General features: G+C 21.9%; 8 protein-coding genes across 8 annotated transcripts; 4 read left to right on the plus strand and 4 right to left on the minus strand.

The window, feature by feature from the left end:
• Positions 1 to 2,111: 2,111 nt before the first annotated feature.
• Positions 2,112 to 3,524, plus strand: DICPUDRAFT_89641 (uncharacterized protein; the record flags this gene model as incomplete). The annotated part of the gene is made up of 1 exon (XM_003291967.1): positions 2,112 to 3,524. The coding sequence occupies one exon, from the start codon at positions 2,112 to 2,114 to the stop codon at positions 3,522 to 3,524; it is 1,413 nt and encodes a 470-aa protein (XP_003292015.1).
• A 214-nt stretch (positions 3,525 to 3,738) lies between these two features.
• On the minus strand, positions 3,739 to 5,325 carry DICPUDRAFT_82663 (uncharacterized protein; the record flags this gene model as incomplete). Its single annotated transcript, XM_003291974.1, has 5 exons — positions 3,739 to 3,933; positions 4,014 to 4,283; positions 4,371 to 4,859; positions 4,996 to 5,219; positions 5,283 to 5,325. 5 exons carry the CDS (start codon positions 5,323 to 5,325, stop codon positions 3,739 to 3,741), a joined length of 1,221 nt encoding a protein of 406 aa, XP_003292022.1.
• A 426-nt stretch (positions 5,326 to 5,751) lies between these two features.
• DICPUDRAFT_99208 (uncharacterized protein) lies at positions 5,752 to 6,683 on the minus strand (the record flags this gene model as incomplete). The annotated part of the gene is made up of 3 exons (XM_003291975.1): positions 5,752 to 6,151; positions 6,280 to 6,419; positions 6,517 to 6,683. The coding sequence occupies 3 exons, from the start codon at positions 6,681 to 6,683 to the stop codon at positions 5,982 to 5,984; spliced, it is 477 nt and encodes a 158-aa protein (XP_003292023.1). The 3' UTR covers positions 5,752 to 5,981.
• A 1,047-nt stretch (positions 6,684 to 7,730) lies between these two features.
• DICPUDRAFT_99209 (uncharacterized protein) lies at positions 7,731 to 9,215 on the plus strand (the record flags this gene model as incomplete). Its single annotated transcript, XM_003291968.1, has 2 exons — positions 7,731 to 8,646; positions 8,716 to 9,215. 2 exons carry the CDS (start codon positions 7,731 to 7,733, stop codon positions 9,213 to 9,215), a joined length of 1,416 nt encoding a protein of 471 aa, XP_003292016.1.
• Positions 9,216 to 9,869: 654 nt separating this feature from the next.
• DICPUDRAFT_57704 (uncharacterized protein) lies at positions 9,870 to 12,062 on the plus strand (the record flags this gene model as incomplete). The annotated part of the gene is made up of 4 exons (XM_003291969.1): positions 9,870 to 9,913; positions 10,606 to 10,973; positions 11,056 to 11,643; positions 11,773 to 12,062. The coding sequence occupies 4 exons, from the start codon at positions 9,870 to 9,872 to the stop codon at positions 12,060 to 12,062; spliced, it is 1,290 nt and encodes a 429-aa protein (XP_003292017.1).
• A 312-nt stretch (positions 12,063 to 12,374) lies between these two features.
• Positions 12,375 to 13,182, plus strand: DICPUDRAFT_156705 (uncharacterized protein; the record flags this gene model as incomplete). Its single annotated transcript, XM_003291970.1, has 2 exons — positions 12,375 to 12,389; positions 12,604 to 13,182. The coding sequence occupies 2 exons, from the start codon at positions 12,375 to 12,377 to the stop codon at positions 13,180 to 13,182; spliced, it is 594 nt and encodes a 197-aa protein (XP_003292018.1).
• Positions 13,183 to 13,389: 207 nt separating this feature from the next.
• DICPUDRAFT_156706 (uncharacterized protein) lies at positions 13,390 to 15,348 on the minus strand (the record flags this gene model as incomplete). Its single annotated transcript, XM_003291976.1, has 2 exons — positions 13,390 to 14,238; positions 14,599 to 15,348. The coding sequence occupies 2 exons, from the start codon at positions 15,346 to 15,348 to the stop codon at positions 13,390 to 13,392; spliced, it is 1,599 nt and encodes a 532-aa protein (XP_003292024.1).
• A 424-nt stretch (positions 15,349 to 15,772) lies between these two features.
• Positions 15,773 to 16,987, minus strand: DICPUDRAFT_82670 (uncharacterized protein; the record flags this gene model as incomplete). The annotated part of the gene is made up of 4 exons (XM_003291977.1): positions 15,773 to 15,936; positions 16,022 to 16,421; positions 16,493 to 16,621; positions 16,682 to 16,987. The coding sequence occupies 4 exons, from the start codon at positions 16,985 to 16,987 to the stop codon at positions 15,773 to 15,775; spliced, it is 999 nt and encodes a 332-aa protein (XP_003292025.1).
• Positions 16,988 to 17,120: the final 133 nt, after the last annotated feature.

Below are 17,120 nucleotides of genomic sequence, written 5' to 3' on the forward strand. Positions count from 1 at the left end.
CTTTTTACCAAGTAAATCCACTGTGTTTGAAAAATAGTGGATGGAGTGATGGATACCTCTCCTTTAATGATCACTCATTGTTTTGTTTTGGGGTAGACTCACCACACTTATTAATATTTATTTTGGTTTTATTAATTAAAAAATTATTTTTATTATCCGTTCCATTTTAAAAAATATATTTGCCTTTTTATTTTTATAATAAATATTATAATTTCATTATTACTTTTACTTCTATTATTATTATAAAATTTTATTTAATTTAATCTAAAGATTTTTATTAATATTGAAAAAAAATAAAAACTTTTTTATTATTATTGAGAAAAAAAAAAAAAAAGTTTCTTTATTATATGGGTTTGAATACAAATTATTTACTATTACTACTGATATTAATATTACTAATATTTTTACTATTTTTACTATTGAAAATGATATAAAATTATTATTTATTGTTCTCTTTTTTAAAATTATAAATGAAAAAAAAAAAAATGTTGTAATTTATAATTTTGAGATGCTGTGAATAAAATTTATATTTAAAAAAAAATGTGTTATAAGAGATAATTTAAATCTGAAATACAAAAAAAATGAGTAACCACTCATACTAATAAAAAATACAATCTAAATTTATTTTGAAACTACTATTAACATCGGTTTTTTTTATTTAAATAAATTATAAATAAAATACTACTACATATTAAATCATTTATATTTTTTAATATATAATATAAAAAAAACTATTAAACTACACAACAATAAAACGACATTTATAACAATAAAAAAACAGCTGGAATTGTTTATTTATAAAGTTTTTTTTAGTATTGAAAAAAAAACCAATACGTAAAAAAGAAACAATTTGTGTGGTGTTGGTATTATAAATTTTTGTTTTTTATTTAGTTTTATTAAAGCAATATTAAAATTTAATGCTATATATAATAAGATTTTGATATCAATATATAAAAATTATATAAATATATACAATTATTTATTTGTTTGTGTGTGGTAGTTGTGGAAAAAATTATTTTTAAGTTATAGATATAGTGATAATGATTAACAAACTATTACTATTATGTGTTGTTGTGGTTTTATTACTATTATTAGTCAGTACTGAATATAAAAGTGTAAAAAAAAATGAGATTAATTGGATGTACTAAAAATAAATAATAAATATTAATAAATAAATTTATAAATAAAAAAAATAAAAAAAATAAAAAAACTATAATTATTTTATTTATTATAACAAATATTTATTAATTAATTAAACCAAAAAAGTTAAAATAAAATAAATAAATAATTAAATAATTAAATAAATAAAAAAAATAAAGTTAAAAAAAAAATAAAAAAATAAAAAAAAATAAAATAATTTTAAAATAATTTAAAAAAATATTTAAAAATATTTATTTTTTCTAAAAAAGGACATTTCCTCATAGTAGATAATGATTAGTCAGTTAAAACAACTATATTTCTTTACTTGATTACTTTATTGCGTTTGTAATTTGAGTGGTGCATGTGGATTTCAAATAAATTCTTTCTTTAAATTAAATTAATTTTAAATTAATTAAAAAATATTGTGTTGCTTCATTTCAGAAGAGCTAAGAGCACTATCATTTGTATAAATTTTCGAAAAAGGAATGAAAAAGGAGTTTTATGTTAATTTTATTATAAAGTGAATATTTTTGATTTTAATAATTACCCATAAATAAATTTAAACATTTGTGGTAGTAACTTCTATTACCATCCTATTATTTATTCTATTATATATTTATATAAAAAAATATTTTTTAATATAAATATTTTTTTATTTGAAAAATTTAATAATAAATGATTTTATACAAAAAGGCTCTTTTGGGTCTTGTTATGAATTTTAGAAAAAAAAAAAATAAAACATTTTACACACACCAAAAATAACCTTGTGTGTTTTTTATTTTTTATTTATTTTTTTTATATTTTTTTCTTTTTTTTTTTTTTTAATTTTAATTTAAAAAAAAAATTAAATTTTTTATATTTTTTTTTTATTTTTTTAAAAATTAATTTAATCATATTTTTTAAATTTACACAATATTTTATAATCTTTATATATTTTTTATAAAACAAACCACTTTTTATAATAAATAACAATGCCCCCAGAAAGAGAAATTCAAACATTAAAGCAATTATGTTTTCAATATTTATTAAGAAACCATGAAAAAATACCAGGTAAAAAAGTAGCACAAATTTATGAAATCTCTGATATTAGAGAAGAGTTTATTGGCATGGCAAAAAGAAAAAACCTTGTAGATGACCATTTCTTTAACATTTTTGGGGATATTTTTATAATCTCAAATTTATTTCACAGTAACAGTGGCTTTAATAATAATATTAATAATAACAATAGTTTTAATAGTGGAAGTGAAAATGACGATTCAATGGATCTAGATACCGCATCATCTACAACAACTGGAAGTACAATTAGTTCAAATATATCAAACGACAATAACACAATAAATAATATTGAAAAAGAAATTGATATAAATAATGATATAACCAGTAATATTAATAATATCAATAATAACAATAATAATAATTTAATTATAAATAATAATAATAACAATTTAATAAATAATAGTCTTCCAACAATCCCAAGAAAAATATCAAATCACACAAATATTGACTTATCAAATATCCAGTCAATTGATTTATCAGGGCTACTCAGAATTACAGATCTCAGTGTACACTTAATATCGGGATATAAACACCTAAAGCATTTAAATCTTTCATTTTGTACAGGTATTTCAGCAGATTTTATAAAACATTTAAATAAAAGTATTCCATTAGAATCATTGAACCTCTATTTCACCAACATCAATGACACAACTTTACAAACCATTACAACCACATTCCCCGGATTAAAAAGACTATTAATTGGTGGTTGCAATTTAATTACAGAAACTGGTATCAAATCATTATTAAAAATGACATCGCTTACCCATTTAGATGTATCCCATTGTAGAAAACTAACAAACTCTGCCATGAAACTCATATCATTCCCAACTCTTATATATTTAAACTGCTCATGGTGTTTCGATCTTCAGTCAGGTGATGGTTGTTATAGTAAAATTGCCAAAAACTGTCCAAAGCTTCAAACCCTCCATATTGCCTCCTCTGCAATTGGTGAAGCACAACTCATTAAAATTCTAAGCGAAGCTAAACGTTTAACCACTCTCGACATTAGCCATTGTACCAATGCCATCTCAACTTTAGATTCTAAAGTTTTCAAGTATCTAGGAAATATCCAAAATCTTTTAATCGCTGGCTGTCAATTCAAGGAACCAATCATTAGAAAAATATTAGACTCTTCTCCAAATTTAAAGGAACTAGATCTTTCACATCAAGATAGTCTTACCTGGTCTCTAATTGAATCGATTCTCAAAGATGATGCTTTAATCAAACGTTTAAAAGTTTTAAACTTCAGTTTTTCCAAATTTGACAAGTTTGAACCTGATCAATTATCAAAAATTGATAGTTTAACAGTATTTTTACCATCTTTATAGATAAAAGAAAAAAAAAAAAAAAAAGTGATTGGTAAATAAAATGTATAGTAATTTTAAAAAAAAAAAAACAATAATGTTTTTGTTATTCTGAATTTTTTTATTTCTTTAATTTTATAATATTACTATTAATAACATTTTTTACTTGTTTTTGTATTTATTATTTGATTTTTTTGTTGACTTTGTTTTTATTTTATTTTATATAAACTAACTTTTTTTATTTAGTTTTCTTTGTTTCTTTGGGTTTTATATTTTCATTATTTGCAAAATGTTTGTTTGATTGTAATTGTTTAATTTTTTTATTATCTTTTTCGATAAGATATTCTTGAACGCTTGATTCAACAATTGAGATGATAAAGTATGAAATCATTAAGAATAAAAATCCATCCCATAAAATTCCAACAAAACTTTTCTATAAAATATAAAAGAAAAAAAATGGTGTATTAATAAAATTTGATAACTATATTTATAAACAATATATCTTTTACTTACTGGTGCATTTGATGCAATGTTTGAATTTAACTTTTGTCTTTCTTTTTCTAAAATTGGTTGTATTTTATTTTTTAAAAATGGGATTTTGGCTTCAATAAAACTGATAACCATTGTAAGAGTGGACATATTGAAAGCTAAAATTACAAAACATGCTTGAATGTGGGCTTTAATGACTGCTTTACCAATAAAGGTAGCACCAAAGAATTTCCAAAATGGTACAAGGAAATGACCACAAGTAATACCTGCTAAATCGAATAATGGATTTGGAATCTAAAAATTTAAAAATAATTTTAATATCAATACACACTATTATAACTTTTAATTTCCAATATATAATTTGAATTGAATGATAATTACTGAAGCAAAAGCTAAAATACCAAAGAAACCAAGGTTTCCGATTAATGCTGGAATTTTATCTGATAATTTTTGAAGTAAACCTTTATTTTCTTCCTCTTTTTTTTCTAAATTATTTTCTTCTTTTGATTTCTTTTCTTTCTCTAATTTTAAACCCTTTAAACGAGCAGTACGAGCAACAAAATATGGTGGTAACTCACCAATTGCTGTACCAGCACCCCATAATAAAGCTGCCCATTGAACCTTTTGTAAAATCATCCAAAAAGTAATAGCTTCGTCGCTGACACTTGTTGGTTGAATGAATGCATTTGGACCATAAACATTAAAATCGACGCTGTTCCATTCAGTTGCTGCTAAAGTTACTTTTGCAATATGTGGTCCTAAATACAATACAAATGTATGTAAACCAGTACCTAAACCAATTGATGACAATACACCTAATCCTACCCACCAAATACCAATTGAAATTAAATCTGAATATTTGCCCATATACTATATTATTTTTTAAAAAAAAATTTTTAAAAATTTTAAAAAAAAAAAAAAAGAAATCGAAATTTGATTTTTATTATTAGAAACACTGAATATTTTAATGATAAAATAACAATAATAAACTAAATATTTATCCTACCTTTTGATGTTCGCCTGGCATGTAGACAGATAATAATGTAAATGATGCTACTAAACTAATAAAGAATAATAAATATGGTCTACATTGAAAATATTTAATTGCTTTAACAAACTGTTCCCATAATATATATACAAAGTATTTGATTGTTTTTATTGGTTTACGAAAAAGCTTAACATTTTTTCTTTCCTCAATTCTTTTTTCTAAATCTCCGATTCTTTTTTTTACTTAATAATATGGATTTAGTTAATAAATAATCTTTGTGTGTATAATTAAGGATATTTACTTACTTTGTTCAAAGTCTTTGTATTCAACTTTACTCTCTTTACCCATTTTTATTGAATTTGTGTTTAAAAAAATATTTTATTTATATACTAATAAAATACTTAATTGACACGAGTTTGATTTTTGGTGAGTATAAAATAAACTTAAACCTTGAGTTAAATTTATTTTTGCTCGCTTTTAAAACTTTGGTTTTTCGATAAAATAATAAAAAAAAAGTTTGTTGTCATGACATAGCAACAAAAATTTTAAAAAAAACTAAAAAAAAATAAAAAATTAAAAAAAAATAATTAAAAAATATAAAAAATTTTAAAAAATAATTAAATATTATTGTGTGTTTTTTATAAAAAAATCTTTTTATGACTACTTCTAAATAATTTCTTTAATAATTTAATTTATAAATTTAAAAACAATAATATAAAGTTATTAACTTTTATAATAAATTTTAATAATAGAAAAAAATTAAGTTTTTTTTTTGGAAATTTTTTGATGATATAATACAAATAAATTATTTATTTACTATTAAAAATATATGTATATAGAATGGATAAATGAAAAATAGAATATATATAAGTTGGATAATGAAGGTTATTTAATACAAGTGCTAAAATATTGATTTTTTTTTTTTTTTTTTTTTGATTTGTTTTATTATTATTGTTGTTTATGATTGTCAATATTTTGAATTTTGATTTTTGGATTTTGAATTTTTAATTGAATTCACCTTTTATTTCACTTTTGATACCATTAACAAAGTTGGAGGCTTTATTTTTGAGGTTTCTCATTCTGAAGGCACCATGAGCTAAAACGAAAACTAATGCAAATAAAATTGAATATAATAAAGTTAAACCACTAATTTTGTAGATGACAATAACTGAGACTATAATTTTGACAATAAAATGATTAGTAAATAATTATAATTGTAAAAATGTATTTATGATATTGTATGTAATGAGTGGATTGTTGTTTTGAAAATCGATTCAAATTATTAATTATATAACTACTTACTAACACCAAAAATAACCATTTGAATGATTGGAGTAACAACAAAGGAGCCTACTTTTTTACTTCCAGATTGAACGACGAATAAGAAATAAGCAATAGCAGTTAAAATACCAACTGCAACTAAAAGATTAATGTTCATAAATCTTGTTATATTAAAAAAGAAATAAAAAATAAAGAATGGTTGTTTAATATTATGTGTGATTTGCCTGTTTTTTGTTTTGTTTTTTTCTTTATATTTACAAATTTAATAAAATAACTGCACCAACAATGAATAAGTAATTACCAGAATAAAAGTTTAAATTGTCTTCAATTCTTTCTTTGATTTGATTTCCTGGAACACCAAATCTGTTAAAATCTGCAAATTCTCCCCATGGTTGGAGTTTAATATTACTGTTGGTACTTGACATTGTTATTTATGCTATTTATTTGATTAATAAATACAAAAAATGATATTTAGTTATTATATTGAAAAAAAATTTTAAAAAAAATTTTTAAAAAAAATTTTATCATAATAGAAAAAAAATTATTTTTTAAAAAAAAGAAAAAAAATTAAAAAAATAAATTAAAAAAAAATCTTTTTTTTTTATTATATTAAATATTTGTATTAAGTTTTAAAAATTTATTCAATTCAAAGAAAAAAAACCAATAAAAATAGTTTGGTCCACAAAATAATTATTTTATGGGTGTTTTTTATTGGTAAATAAACAATTTTTTATTTTTCAATTTACTATGTCTAAATTCGTATTTTTCTTGTTTAATTTCGCAACTTTTATTTGATCATAAAAATACAATATAATTATTTAATATAAATTAAATATATATGAATTTCTTCAAATTTCACAGAAACCACATTTCAAAATTTGTATGATTAGATTGCAGGGTTCTATGTCATCTTTAAACAAGTTTTAATCTTTAGTCAATTTCTCTCTTCAAATAGTATTTTCTCTTGATTTTAATTCTCATGATAAGAAAAATCCAAATACCAATAATAATAATATACAAAATAATAAATAATAGTAATAAAAACATTTATTTTTTATTAATATAATTTTGACGAAAATAACCCTTTTTTTTTTTTTTTTTGGCAAAAAGGTGATATTATTAACCCTATTTTCCCTGGTTTTTTTAAAAATTAAAAAATTAAACAATTTTTTTTTTTTTTAATACTAAAAACATATACATATAATACAGAAATAAACACAATAAAAATATAAAAATAAACTAAAATTTTTATATTTTTTTAATTAAAACAATATCTAATAATTTTATTAATTTATTTATTTTATAAATTTTATTTTTTTTATTTTTTTAAATTTATTTTTTTAATTTTTATTTTTTTAAATTATTTTAAAATTTTTTAAAATTTTTTATTTAAAATAACTGAAAAGGAAACAATATATATTGTATTCTTAAGAAATAAAATTCCAAAGCTAATAAAAAAGAATAAAGATCCTATGCATAGAATTAACCATGACTATAGTGTAGTAGACGAAGAAGTAGGTGGAGGTAGTGGTAATAATAATATTAATAGTAATAGTAATAGTAATAATAATAATAATAATAATACGAATGATGATCCAGTATCACCATTAATAGAAAATATTAGTAATAGTAGTATTAATAATAGCAATAACAATAATGGCAGCAATAGTAGTATGGGTGAAAAGAAAGTAAAGTTAAATATAAATGAAACGAATAATCAAAATAATAGTAATAATATAATAGAGAAAAAAAAATCGCATTTAATAATATCGACAATATGGGTTATAGTATGGATAACACTTAATATGGGTTTGTTCTTTGGAAACAAATATTTAGATAATTATTTACAACCGAATTTTCAGTATCCAGTATTAATTATTTTAACTGGTACCTTTGCTACATTTCTGGGTAGTTTTACAGCGGTTTTCATATTTAAGATATCAGAGTTCCCTGTCGAAGCATTAAAACAACATAAATTACTATTGTTTTTAGTATCCGTATTTCAAGCATTTACCTATGTTCTTGAGAATTATAGTATTGCTGGTTTATCAATCTCTTTAAATCAAATTATCAAATCTACAGGTCCAGTTTTTATTATCCTCATAGGTTATATCCTTTACAGGGAAACCTATTCCATTCAAATTATATTATCAACTTTAATTCTCATTTTAGGCGTCTCTTTATCAGTATATCATAACCCAGACTTTAAAATTACACCATCCCTATATGCTTTAGGGTCCATCATTTTTGCTGCGGTTCAAACTTTATTGATTGCCAAACTATTAAAAGATCCGAAATTAAATACATTGTCAATTGTTGTTACTACATCTTTTCCTTCAGCAATAACCTGTTTAATTTTATTCTTTATTACTGGTGAATATAAAGAATGTACGTATAATTGTTTATTAATATTATTATTATTTAGCATATTATTCTAATCATTATTTTATTATACAGTACATTCATATACAGGTAGCGCAACAGAACCAACCATAATAGTAATACTATTAGCGATAGCCGCATGTTTTTATAATCTTAGTCATTTTTATATTGTGGAATATACATCGGCACTTTATTATGTCATTATAGGTAATATCAAAGTAATATTGCTCATTATAGTTTCCTTTTTCGTTTTTAAAACCAATACCGAATTCACAACTGTAAATATAATAGGTATGGTAATAACGATTATTGGTTTCTTAATCTACAATTACTTTAAATACTATGAAAAGCTTGGAAAGAAGCCACCAGTTTTCAAAGTTTTTTCTTCACTCTCACCAAAATTCAAATATAGTCAAATCGAAGACCTTTCAAAGCCATCAGCCAGAAAAGAAGATATATTTTCAATTAAAAGTAGTGGCGAAAATTATGATATTGATGATGATGATGATGAAGATAATAATTTTTTAAATAATAATAATTATAATTTTAAAAATAATAGTGATGATACACTTTAACAAAAAAAAAATATATATTTTAAAAAAATAAAACAGTGTTATTTTAGTCAACAAATATATTTTTTTATTTTTTTTAGAAAATTTCCTTTTATAGATTTCTTGCAATGAAGATCAAACAGTAAATTTTATTTTTTTGTGATTCCTCGATAAATTTAATTTGAAATATTTCCATACACGCAACTATGAACAAATTATACAATCGTTTTATTTATAACTCTTATTGTCATATTCAAATAGACAAAAAAAGAAACCTATTTTTTTATATAATAATATTTAACCCACAAAAATAACCACACTTTAATCGTCCTAATAATATTAATTATTTTAAAAAAAGAGGACGATTGTGATCATCTTATAAACAAATTTAAAAAAATTATTAGAAAAAAAAAATAAAAAAAATAATAAAATAAGCTTCTTTAAATAAGCTATATAGTATGTAATAAGTAAATTATTTATTTATTTTTTTAAATTTTATTTTTTTTTTATTTTTTTAATTTTTTTTATTTTTTTAATTTTTTTTTTAATTTTTTTTTTTTTTTAAATTTTTTAATTTTATTTTAAAATTTTTTTTTTTTAATTATTATTTTTTTTTATTAAATATCAAAACATATCATATAATTTATTTTTTAAAAATAAATTATATTGTAATTACTAATGGCAGAAAGAAGAGCCGCTATTTTTGGTACTGAAAAAGATCAGTAAGTATATATTATTAAATAGTTAAATAATATACATCTTTATATAAATAGATATAGATAGTTCCAGGTTTTTTTTTATAATTTTTATTCGTTTAATTTATTCATTATAGTTACTTTTTTCATTTTATTAGTAAATGTTCATTTTTTTTTTTTTTTATTATATATATTCATATCTTTTTTATTTTTATTTATATATAATCTATAATCTTTTTTATTTTATTTTATTGTTTTTAATCATAATATCTAAAGAAAATTTTAAACGATAATTGTTAATATTTTTTTAAAAAGAAAGGTCTTTAGCAAATATTTTAGTTTTTTAGTTTTTAGTTTATTTTAGTTTTTAGTTTTTTTAGTATTAAATTAAAAGAAAAAAAATTTTAGACCTTTAACGATAAAACAAAAAAAAACCAATAAAACAATAATAACAATAGTAATAATAATATTTAAAATATAGCATTTAGCACCTTATATAGAAAAATATTTTAGCTTTTTTTTTTTAGCATAATAAATAATATATATAATTATAAGGTAAAAAATATAAAAGACTAATGTATATTTATTTTTTTTTTTTTTTTTAATTTTCTTTACCCCTTTCTTTCCCTCTTTCTCTAAAAATTATTCACAATCCTTTTTTTTTTAATTTAATTTTTTCTTTTTATAAAATTATTAATAACTATTTTTTTAAAAAAAAGACAAAATTGTCCATTTTATTTAAAAATTGGAGCCTGTAGACACGGTGATAGATGCTCAAGATTACACAATAAGCCAGTTATAAGTCAAACGATATTATTACCAAATTTATATCAAAGCCCAATTTCAAAGAAGGCAATAGAACAAAATGGAGGTGTAGCACCAAATCTTACAGAGGTAGAACTTCAGCAACATTTTGATGAGTTTTATGAAGATATTTTTGAAGGTTTAACAAAGTATGGTCAAGTTGATTTATTAAATGTTTGTGCAAATCTAGGTGATCATTTGGTTGGTAATGTCTATGTAAAATATGCCAGAGAAGACGAAGCCAATGAATCAATTAAAGGTTTAAAAGGAAGATTTTATGATGGTAAATATAAAAATTCAAATCCTTTAAATTCTTAAATTAAATTAGTGTTATTAATTATTTTTTTTTTTTAAAAAACTTATAGGTAGACCAATTATTGCAGAGTTTTCACCAGTGACTGATTTTACAGAAGCAAGATGCAGGCAATATGATATTGGAGCATGTAATCGTGGTGGATATTGTAATTTTATGCATCTTCATACACCATCTAAATCGCTACAGATTAAACTATTTGGTGATAGAAGAAGCAGAAGTCCAAGCCCAAGAGGAAGATATGAAAGAGGTGGAGGTGGAAGAGATCAAGAAAGATATAATGATAGAGACAGAGATTATGGAAGAGGCAGAGGCTACGACAGATACAACGACAGAGATAGAGGTTATGACAGATACAATGATAGATACGACAGAGATAGAGGCTATGGCGGCAGACGTGATTCTTATGACCGTGATCGTAGATACAACGACAGAGATAGAGATTATGGAGGCAGACATTCTAAATCACCAGATTATTCAAGAGCACCCCCAGATCGTAATGGTGATTTTAATAGATCTCATTATCCACCACCTCCAGAAAATGGTCAACCACCACATCCAATTGACTATTACCCACCTCCAATTTCTAGTGGAATGAGTCCATTACCAACACAACAACAACCAATTTCAAGTGGAATGAGTCCATTACCACCACAACACCAACAACCAATTTTAACATCACCAAATCCACCAACTCAACCACCAACAAACATTAATACTACCAACGGTAATGACCTATATCCCCATCCAATATCCGCTCCTCCATCAGGTGGTTATCCTCATAGTGAACAGCCACCACAACCTCCACAACAACCACCACCACAACAAACAACTAATGGTAATAATAGTAACAACAATAATAATAGTAATACAGTTCCAGGCGAAAAGAGAAAAGAAAGAGAAAATGAAGATCAAAATAGCGATAAAAGACTAAAAGTGGAGCCAAATGATTCTGGGGATCACACAAGTATTCAGTGGTCATCATCTGATGAAAGAAGAACTGATGACTATGATGTCAAAACTTCTTTAAAAACCTCAATTGCTGAAACTAAAGAATGACGTTCTTAATTGGCTTAAAATATAAATTCAAGTTATAATAAAATTAAAACGCAAAAAATTTTAGTATAAAACCAAACAAAAAAAACAATCATTTTCTATTATTTCCTTTTATCATTATTTCTTTTTTTTTTTTTTTTTTTTTTTAAAAAATTTGTTTATTTTTTTTTTATTTTTTTTAAAAATTTTTTTTATTTTTTTTAAAAATTTTTTTTATTTTTTTTAATTTTTTAAAATTTTTTTTTTTTTTTTTTCTTTTTTCATTGATTTTATTTAATACAAAGTTTTTTTCTTTGGGAAACATCAAATTAAAAAATGTTTAGAGTTTTAGTAAGTTTCAATTGGAAATAATCTAGCATAGAAATACCACACTACATATTACAGATTAGGGTTTTTATTAAAGTTTGACAATTGGAAACCTTTTTTTTTATAATCATCAAAATCACCTATTATAATAAAAAAATTAACTACCTCAATAATAATTAAAAGCTATGGTCAATCACATCAGTAAGAATTAATTTTAACTTTTATTTTTTTTATTTAGAGCAAAAATTTACCAACAATTTTAAATAATAGTAATAAATTAAACAACATAAAAGGTACATTAGTTTTATGTAACAACTATTCAACTAGCGGATCAAACAACACCACTGTTGCTGAACCACACATTGTTGAAAGAGTAGTTGGTGTTGCTGCTCCAAATAAAAGAGCAACTCCACCAAAAGTACCAAAGAGACGTCCAGATAAAATTAGATCAGTTTATTATCCAGAATATGAAGGTATCCCAAGAGTTGCAGCAAAAGGTTTTTTCAGAATTACATCAAGAGGTTTCGACTATTACTTTTTAGATGTTAGATCAGTAGAAAACTTCCAAAAAGAATCAATTGTTGGTGCTGTCAATCATCCAGTTGAAAAACTCGAAGAATCATGCAAAGATTTAGATAAAAATACTTTAGTTGTTGTTTATGGTGAAAAAGAAAGAGGTTGGCCACAAGCTTGTGCTGGTGCTCTTATTCTTCAAAAAAAAGGTTTCAAAAATGTACTTGCCCTCGAATCATCAATTCCAGAATTAGTTGAAAAAGGTTTCTTTTATAATTCTGAAGTTGATTCATATGTTCAATAAATTTTAAAATTAGATAAATAATAATAATATAAATAATAAGAAATTTTATGGTAATAATAATAATCATAGTAATGGTATATAAATAATCTTTTTTCCAAAAAGAAAGTAATCAAAAAACTAAAAAAAAAAAATATTTAAAAAAAATAAAAAATTAAAAATAATATAAAAAAATATACATAACCAAATTAAATATTTTATTTATTTGTTTTATTTATCTATAAAGTCTTTAATCGAATTAAAAAGACTCTGGGCATTTGGTAACGGTGAAACAATATCCACCCTTATATTATTTTTCTTTAAAGAGGTTTCAGTTGTTTTACCAATGGCCACAATTTTAATATTATCCCAAAACGATGCAGTTTCTTTGTTATAATCTAATTTTTTATTTTCTATATTATTTGATAGTTGACCAATTATATCCAATATATATTCCACACCTGATGGGCTAAAAAATACACACCAACAATTCTGTTCTTTATTTATTTTAATTCTACGATACAACTCTTTAATACTATTTAAACTATCATCGAATGTTTCAGAGTTATAAACTATTATTTCGTTACATTGAATTGAGTTTTCCTTTAAATAATTTGGTAATTCGTCTCTTCTATTATTTCCACAAAAATATAAAAATTGTAGAGATTTGTCTTTATTGGTGTCATAGTCTTCTTTAATACGTTGGGATAGATTAATTGCATTTGATTCTGATTTTATTCTATTATCGTTTGCCACTATTGAAAAACATGATTTAAATAGTTGAGAACTAGTTTCCCCAACAATATAAATATATTTATTATTTAAATATTTATTAAAAAAATCAAGTATTTTTTCATTTTTATCATTTTCACTATCATTATTGTTATTATATGATTCTAATATATAGCTTTCTAAAGATTTAATTGAATTGCTGCTTGTAAATATCAAACCAAAAAAACTATTTCTACAATTATTATTATTGACACTACAATGATTTACAAATGAGTTTAAACCATCATGACTATTTGTTATTTTTAAAACTTTAATAAACTCTGTATTAAATCCATCATTTTTAAATAACTAAAATAAAATCTATTAATAAATCTTTAAATATAAGAAAGTAGTTGCTAGAATAAGGATATTACATCGTTATATTTATCATCTATTTCATTTTCTTGATTTAATTTGGGTGATTTAAAAAAAATGATATTTTTCATTACCTTATTTTAATTAAAATTATAAAAAAAAAAAAAATTTCAAAAACACATTTTGATCAAAAAAAAAAAAAAAAATAAAAAAAAAAGAAAAAAAAAGAAAAAAAAGAAAAAAATGGATATTTAATATTAAATTTAGATTTAATTTAAATCTTAAAAGAATAAATAACTTTTATCTTTTATTGGCTCTATATACATTATTTTTTATTATATTATTTTATTTTACATATAATGAAGTTCTTTTTTGGTATTCTGAAGCTTGTTGATCATTTTTTTTATGTTCTCTTAAGAAGGCAGCATATTTTGTGCACCAAAGTTCGGAGGGTGGGTTAATATCAGCGGCTTGTTTGAGATAGGTATTTGCTTTTTCGACATCTTTTCTAACCTCTAATAAAAATACACCATAACGACCAAAAGCCTCTGGGATTTGTGGACCAGATGTTACAATACGCTTATATAATTTCTCAGCTTTATCAAGATCGCCAGATTTTTGGATATACATGGCATAGCTTAAAAGTAGACTTGAGTCATCTTCATCCAAAGCAATCTTTGGTGCAGCATGCTTGTAGGCTTCACCATAAACTTCTTTTGCTTTTTTAGGGTTCTTACTTTTTTCTAAAAATTCTGCATATGCTTGCCATGCTCTTGAATTTAAACTATCAGCATCGACTGCTTTTCTAAATGCTATTTCTGCTTCTTTATTCTTATTTTCAAGTGCTAAAATGACACCATATTGAGCTAAAAGATCTGAATCATTTGATTGTTCTTCAAGTGCTGACATAATATCACCCTTTAATGATAAATCTGTTATTTCAAATAATGATGTTGGATTATTTTGTTGTAAAGCTAGTGAATCTTTACCCCTTCTTATTGTATTGTTTTTTCTTTTATCATTATTGTTATTTTTTGGTGGTGGTCTATTTTCTAATCCATCATCTCCATGATATTTTTTATTTTTTGAACAACAACAACCCATTTTATATTATTATTTATATTATATATTATTATTATATTATATTATGTTATATTTATATATAGTTATATTATTAATGTATTTATTTTAATGAAAAAATAAAAATAAATAATTATTAAATTTAAAATAAATTAAAAATACTGCACCACAAAACACACAAAATAAAAATATATAATAAAAAAAAAATAAAAATTAAAATAAAATTACAATGTTGAAAAATAGAACTATTATAATGTTATATAATTTTTATTATATTATAAATTATTATAAACAATTGAAACTAATAAAATAATTAACATAAAAAAATTTTAAACAAAAAATAAAAAAAAAATTATAAAAAATAAAAAAAAAAATAAAAAAAGTTTTTTTAATCTAATTTTTTTCGATCCCAACCGCTCTTAAAGTAGATAGTATCTATATATTACGTTTATTTTTTAAAGAAATTTTGGATCAATTCTGACCCTGTGTTGTGTATTATATTTAAACTATTATTTATATCATTTGTTAAATTATTGTTTTCGTTATTTGTTGTAATCGTGGGTGGGCTAAATTTAATTTCTAAATATAAATTATTTAAATAGTTTTTGAAAACTGCAAATAAAAAAATGATCGAAAAAAAAAATATTTATTAATATCTATTTTTTTGTTTAATAATTTTTAATTTTAAATATCTTACTGTTATATTTATTATCAATATCGTTATTATTGTATCCATTGTTATTATTATTGGAATTGGTTAACCCAAGTAAACTATATAGTTGGGCTCTGTCTATTTTTAAACCTTCATTTTTTGTAAACTCTAATGATAGGAAAATTGAATATAATGCAATTTCTTCTGGTTGGAAATAGGGTGATTGAATAAACAAAATTAATAAACTATCATTTAAAAAATTTAATGATATTTGAGATACTAAATGGTCTTTTTCGAAATCTAAAAATAATAAAAAGTGAAATAAATATGAATGGGGAAGTTTGACACCAATGCTGTTATCTACCGATATTGAAATATTAAATTCTAATGTAATTAAAACCTTTTTTTCCATATCTATTACATTATCCTTAAAATTGTAGTAATCCTAAAATAGTTTTAATGGGCGTTAATAGTTATCAATATATAAAATTAATATAATATCAATCCTATGCATACATCATTAATTAGTAATTTTTCATTTGTTAGTATATAATATGAAATATTTAAAATATCCCGAACTTTCATTGCTATTATTGATGATGGATTTACTTTTACACAAATTAAAATACATGACATTGCTACTAACTGAAAAAAAAAAAAAATTAATAGATTAAATAGGACTGAAATTGATTACTTTATACATACATAAAAATTATAATCTTTTAAAGGTACTTTTGATATGAATCTTCTAAAAAGAATTATTGTGTGAAAATAGGCTAAAGATGACAATGATAATAGTTCACATACTCTTTTTACAAAAAAAACCACCCTTTTAAACTTTAAATTAAAGTCATCCCATTCCTCTTTATTTATGTCGGTATTATTATTAAAATTTATTTTAAAATTATTTTTTATTTCTTTTTCTATTTGATCTAAATTTAAAATTGGTATATATCTATTTACATTGCTATTAATGTTACTATTAATATTATTGTTATTATTATTATTCATAGTTTAAAACTAAAAAATAATCATTAGCTAATTTTTTTTTTAATTTTAAAAAATTTTTTTTTTTTTTTTTAAATTTAAAATTTTTTTTTCATTTTTTTTTTATCATAAAAAACATTTAAAGGGTGTGATTTAA

Source organism: Dictyostelium purpureum (genome assembly GCF_000190715.1).
Source record: "Dictyostelium purpureum unplaced genomic scaffold DICPUscaffold_314, whole genome shotgun sequence".
Classification (NCBI taxonomy): domain Eukaryota; phylum Evosea; class Eumycetozoa; order Dictyosteliales; family Dictyosteliaceae; genus Dictyostelium; species Dictyostelium purpureum.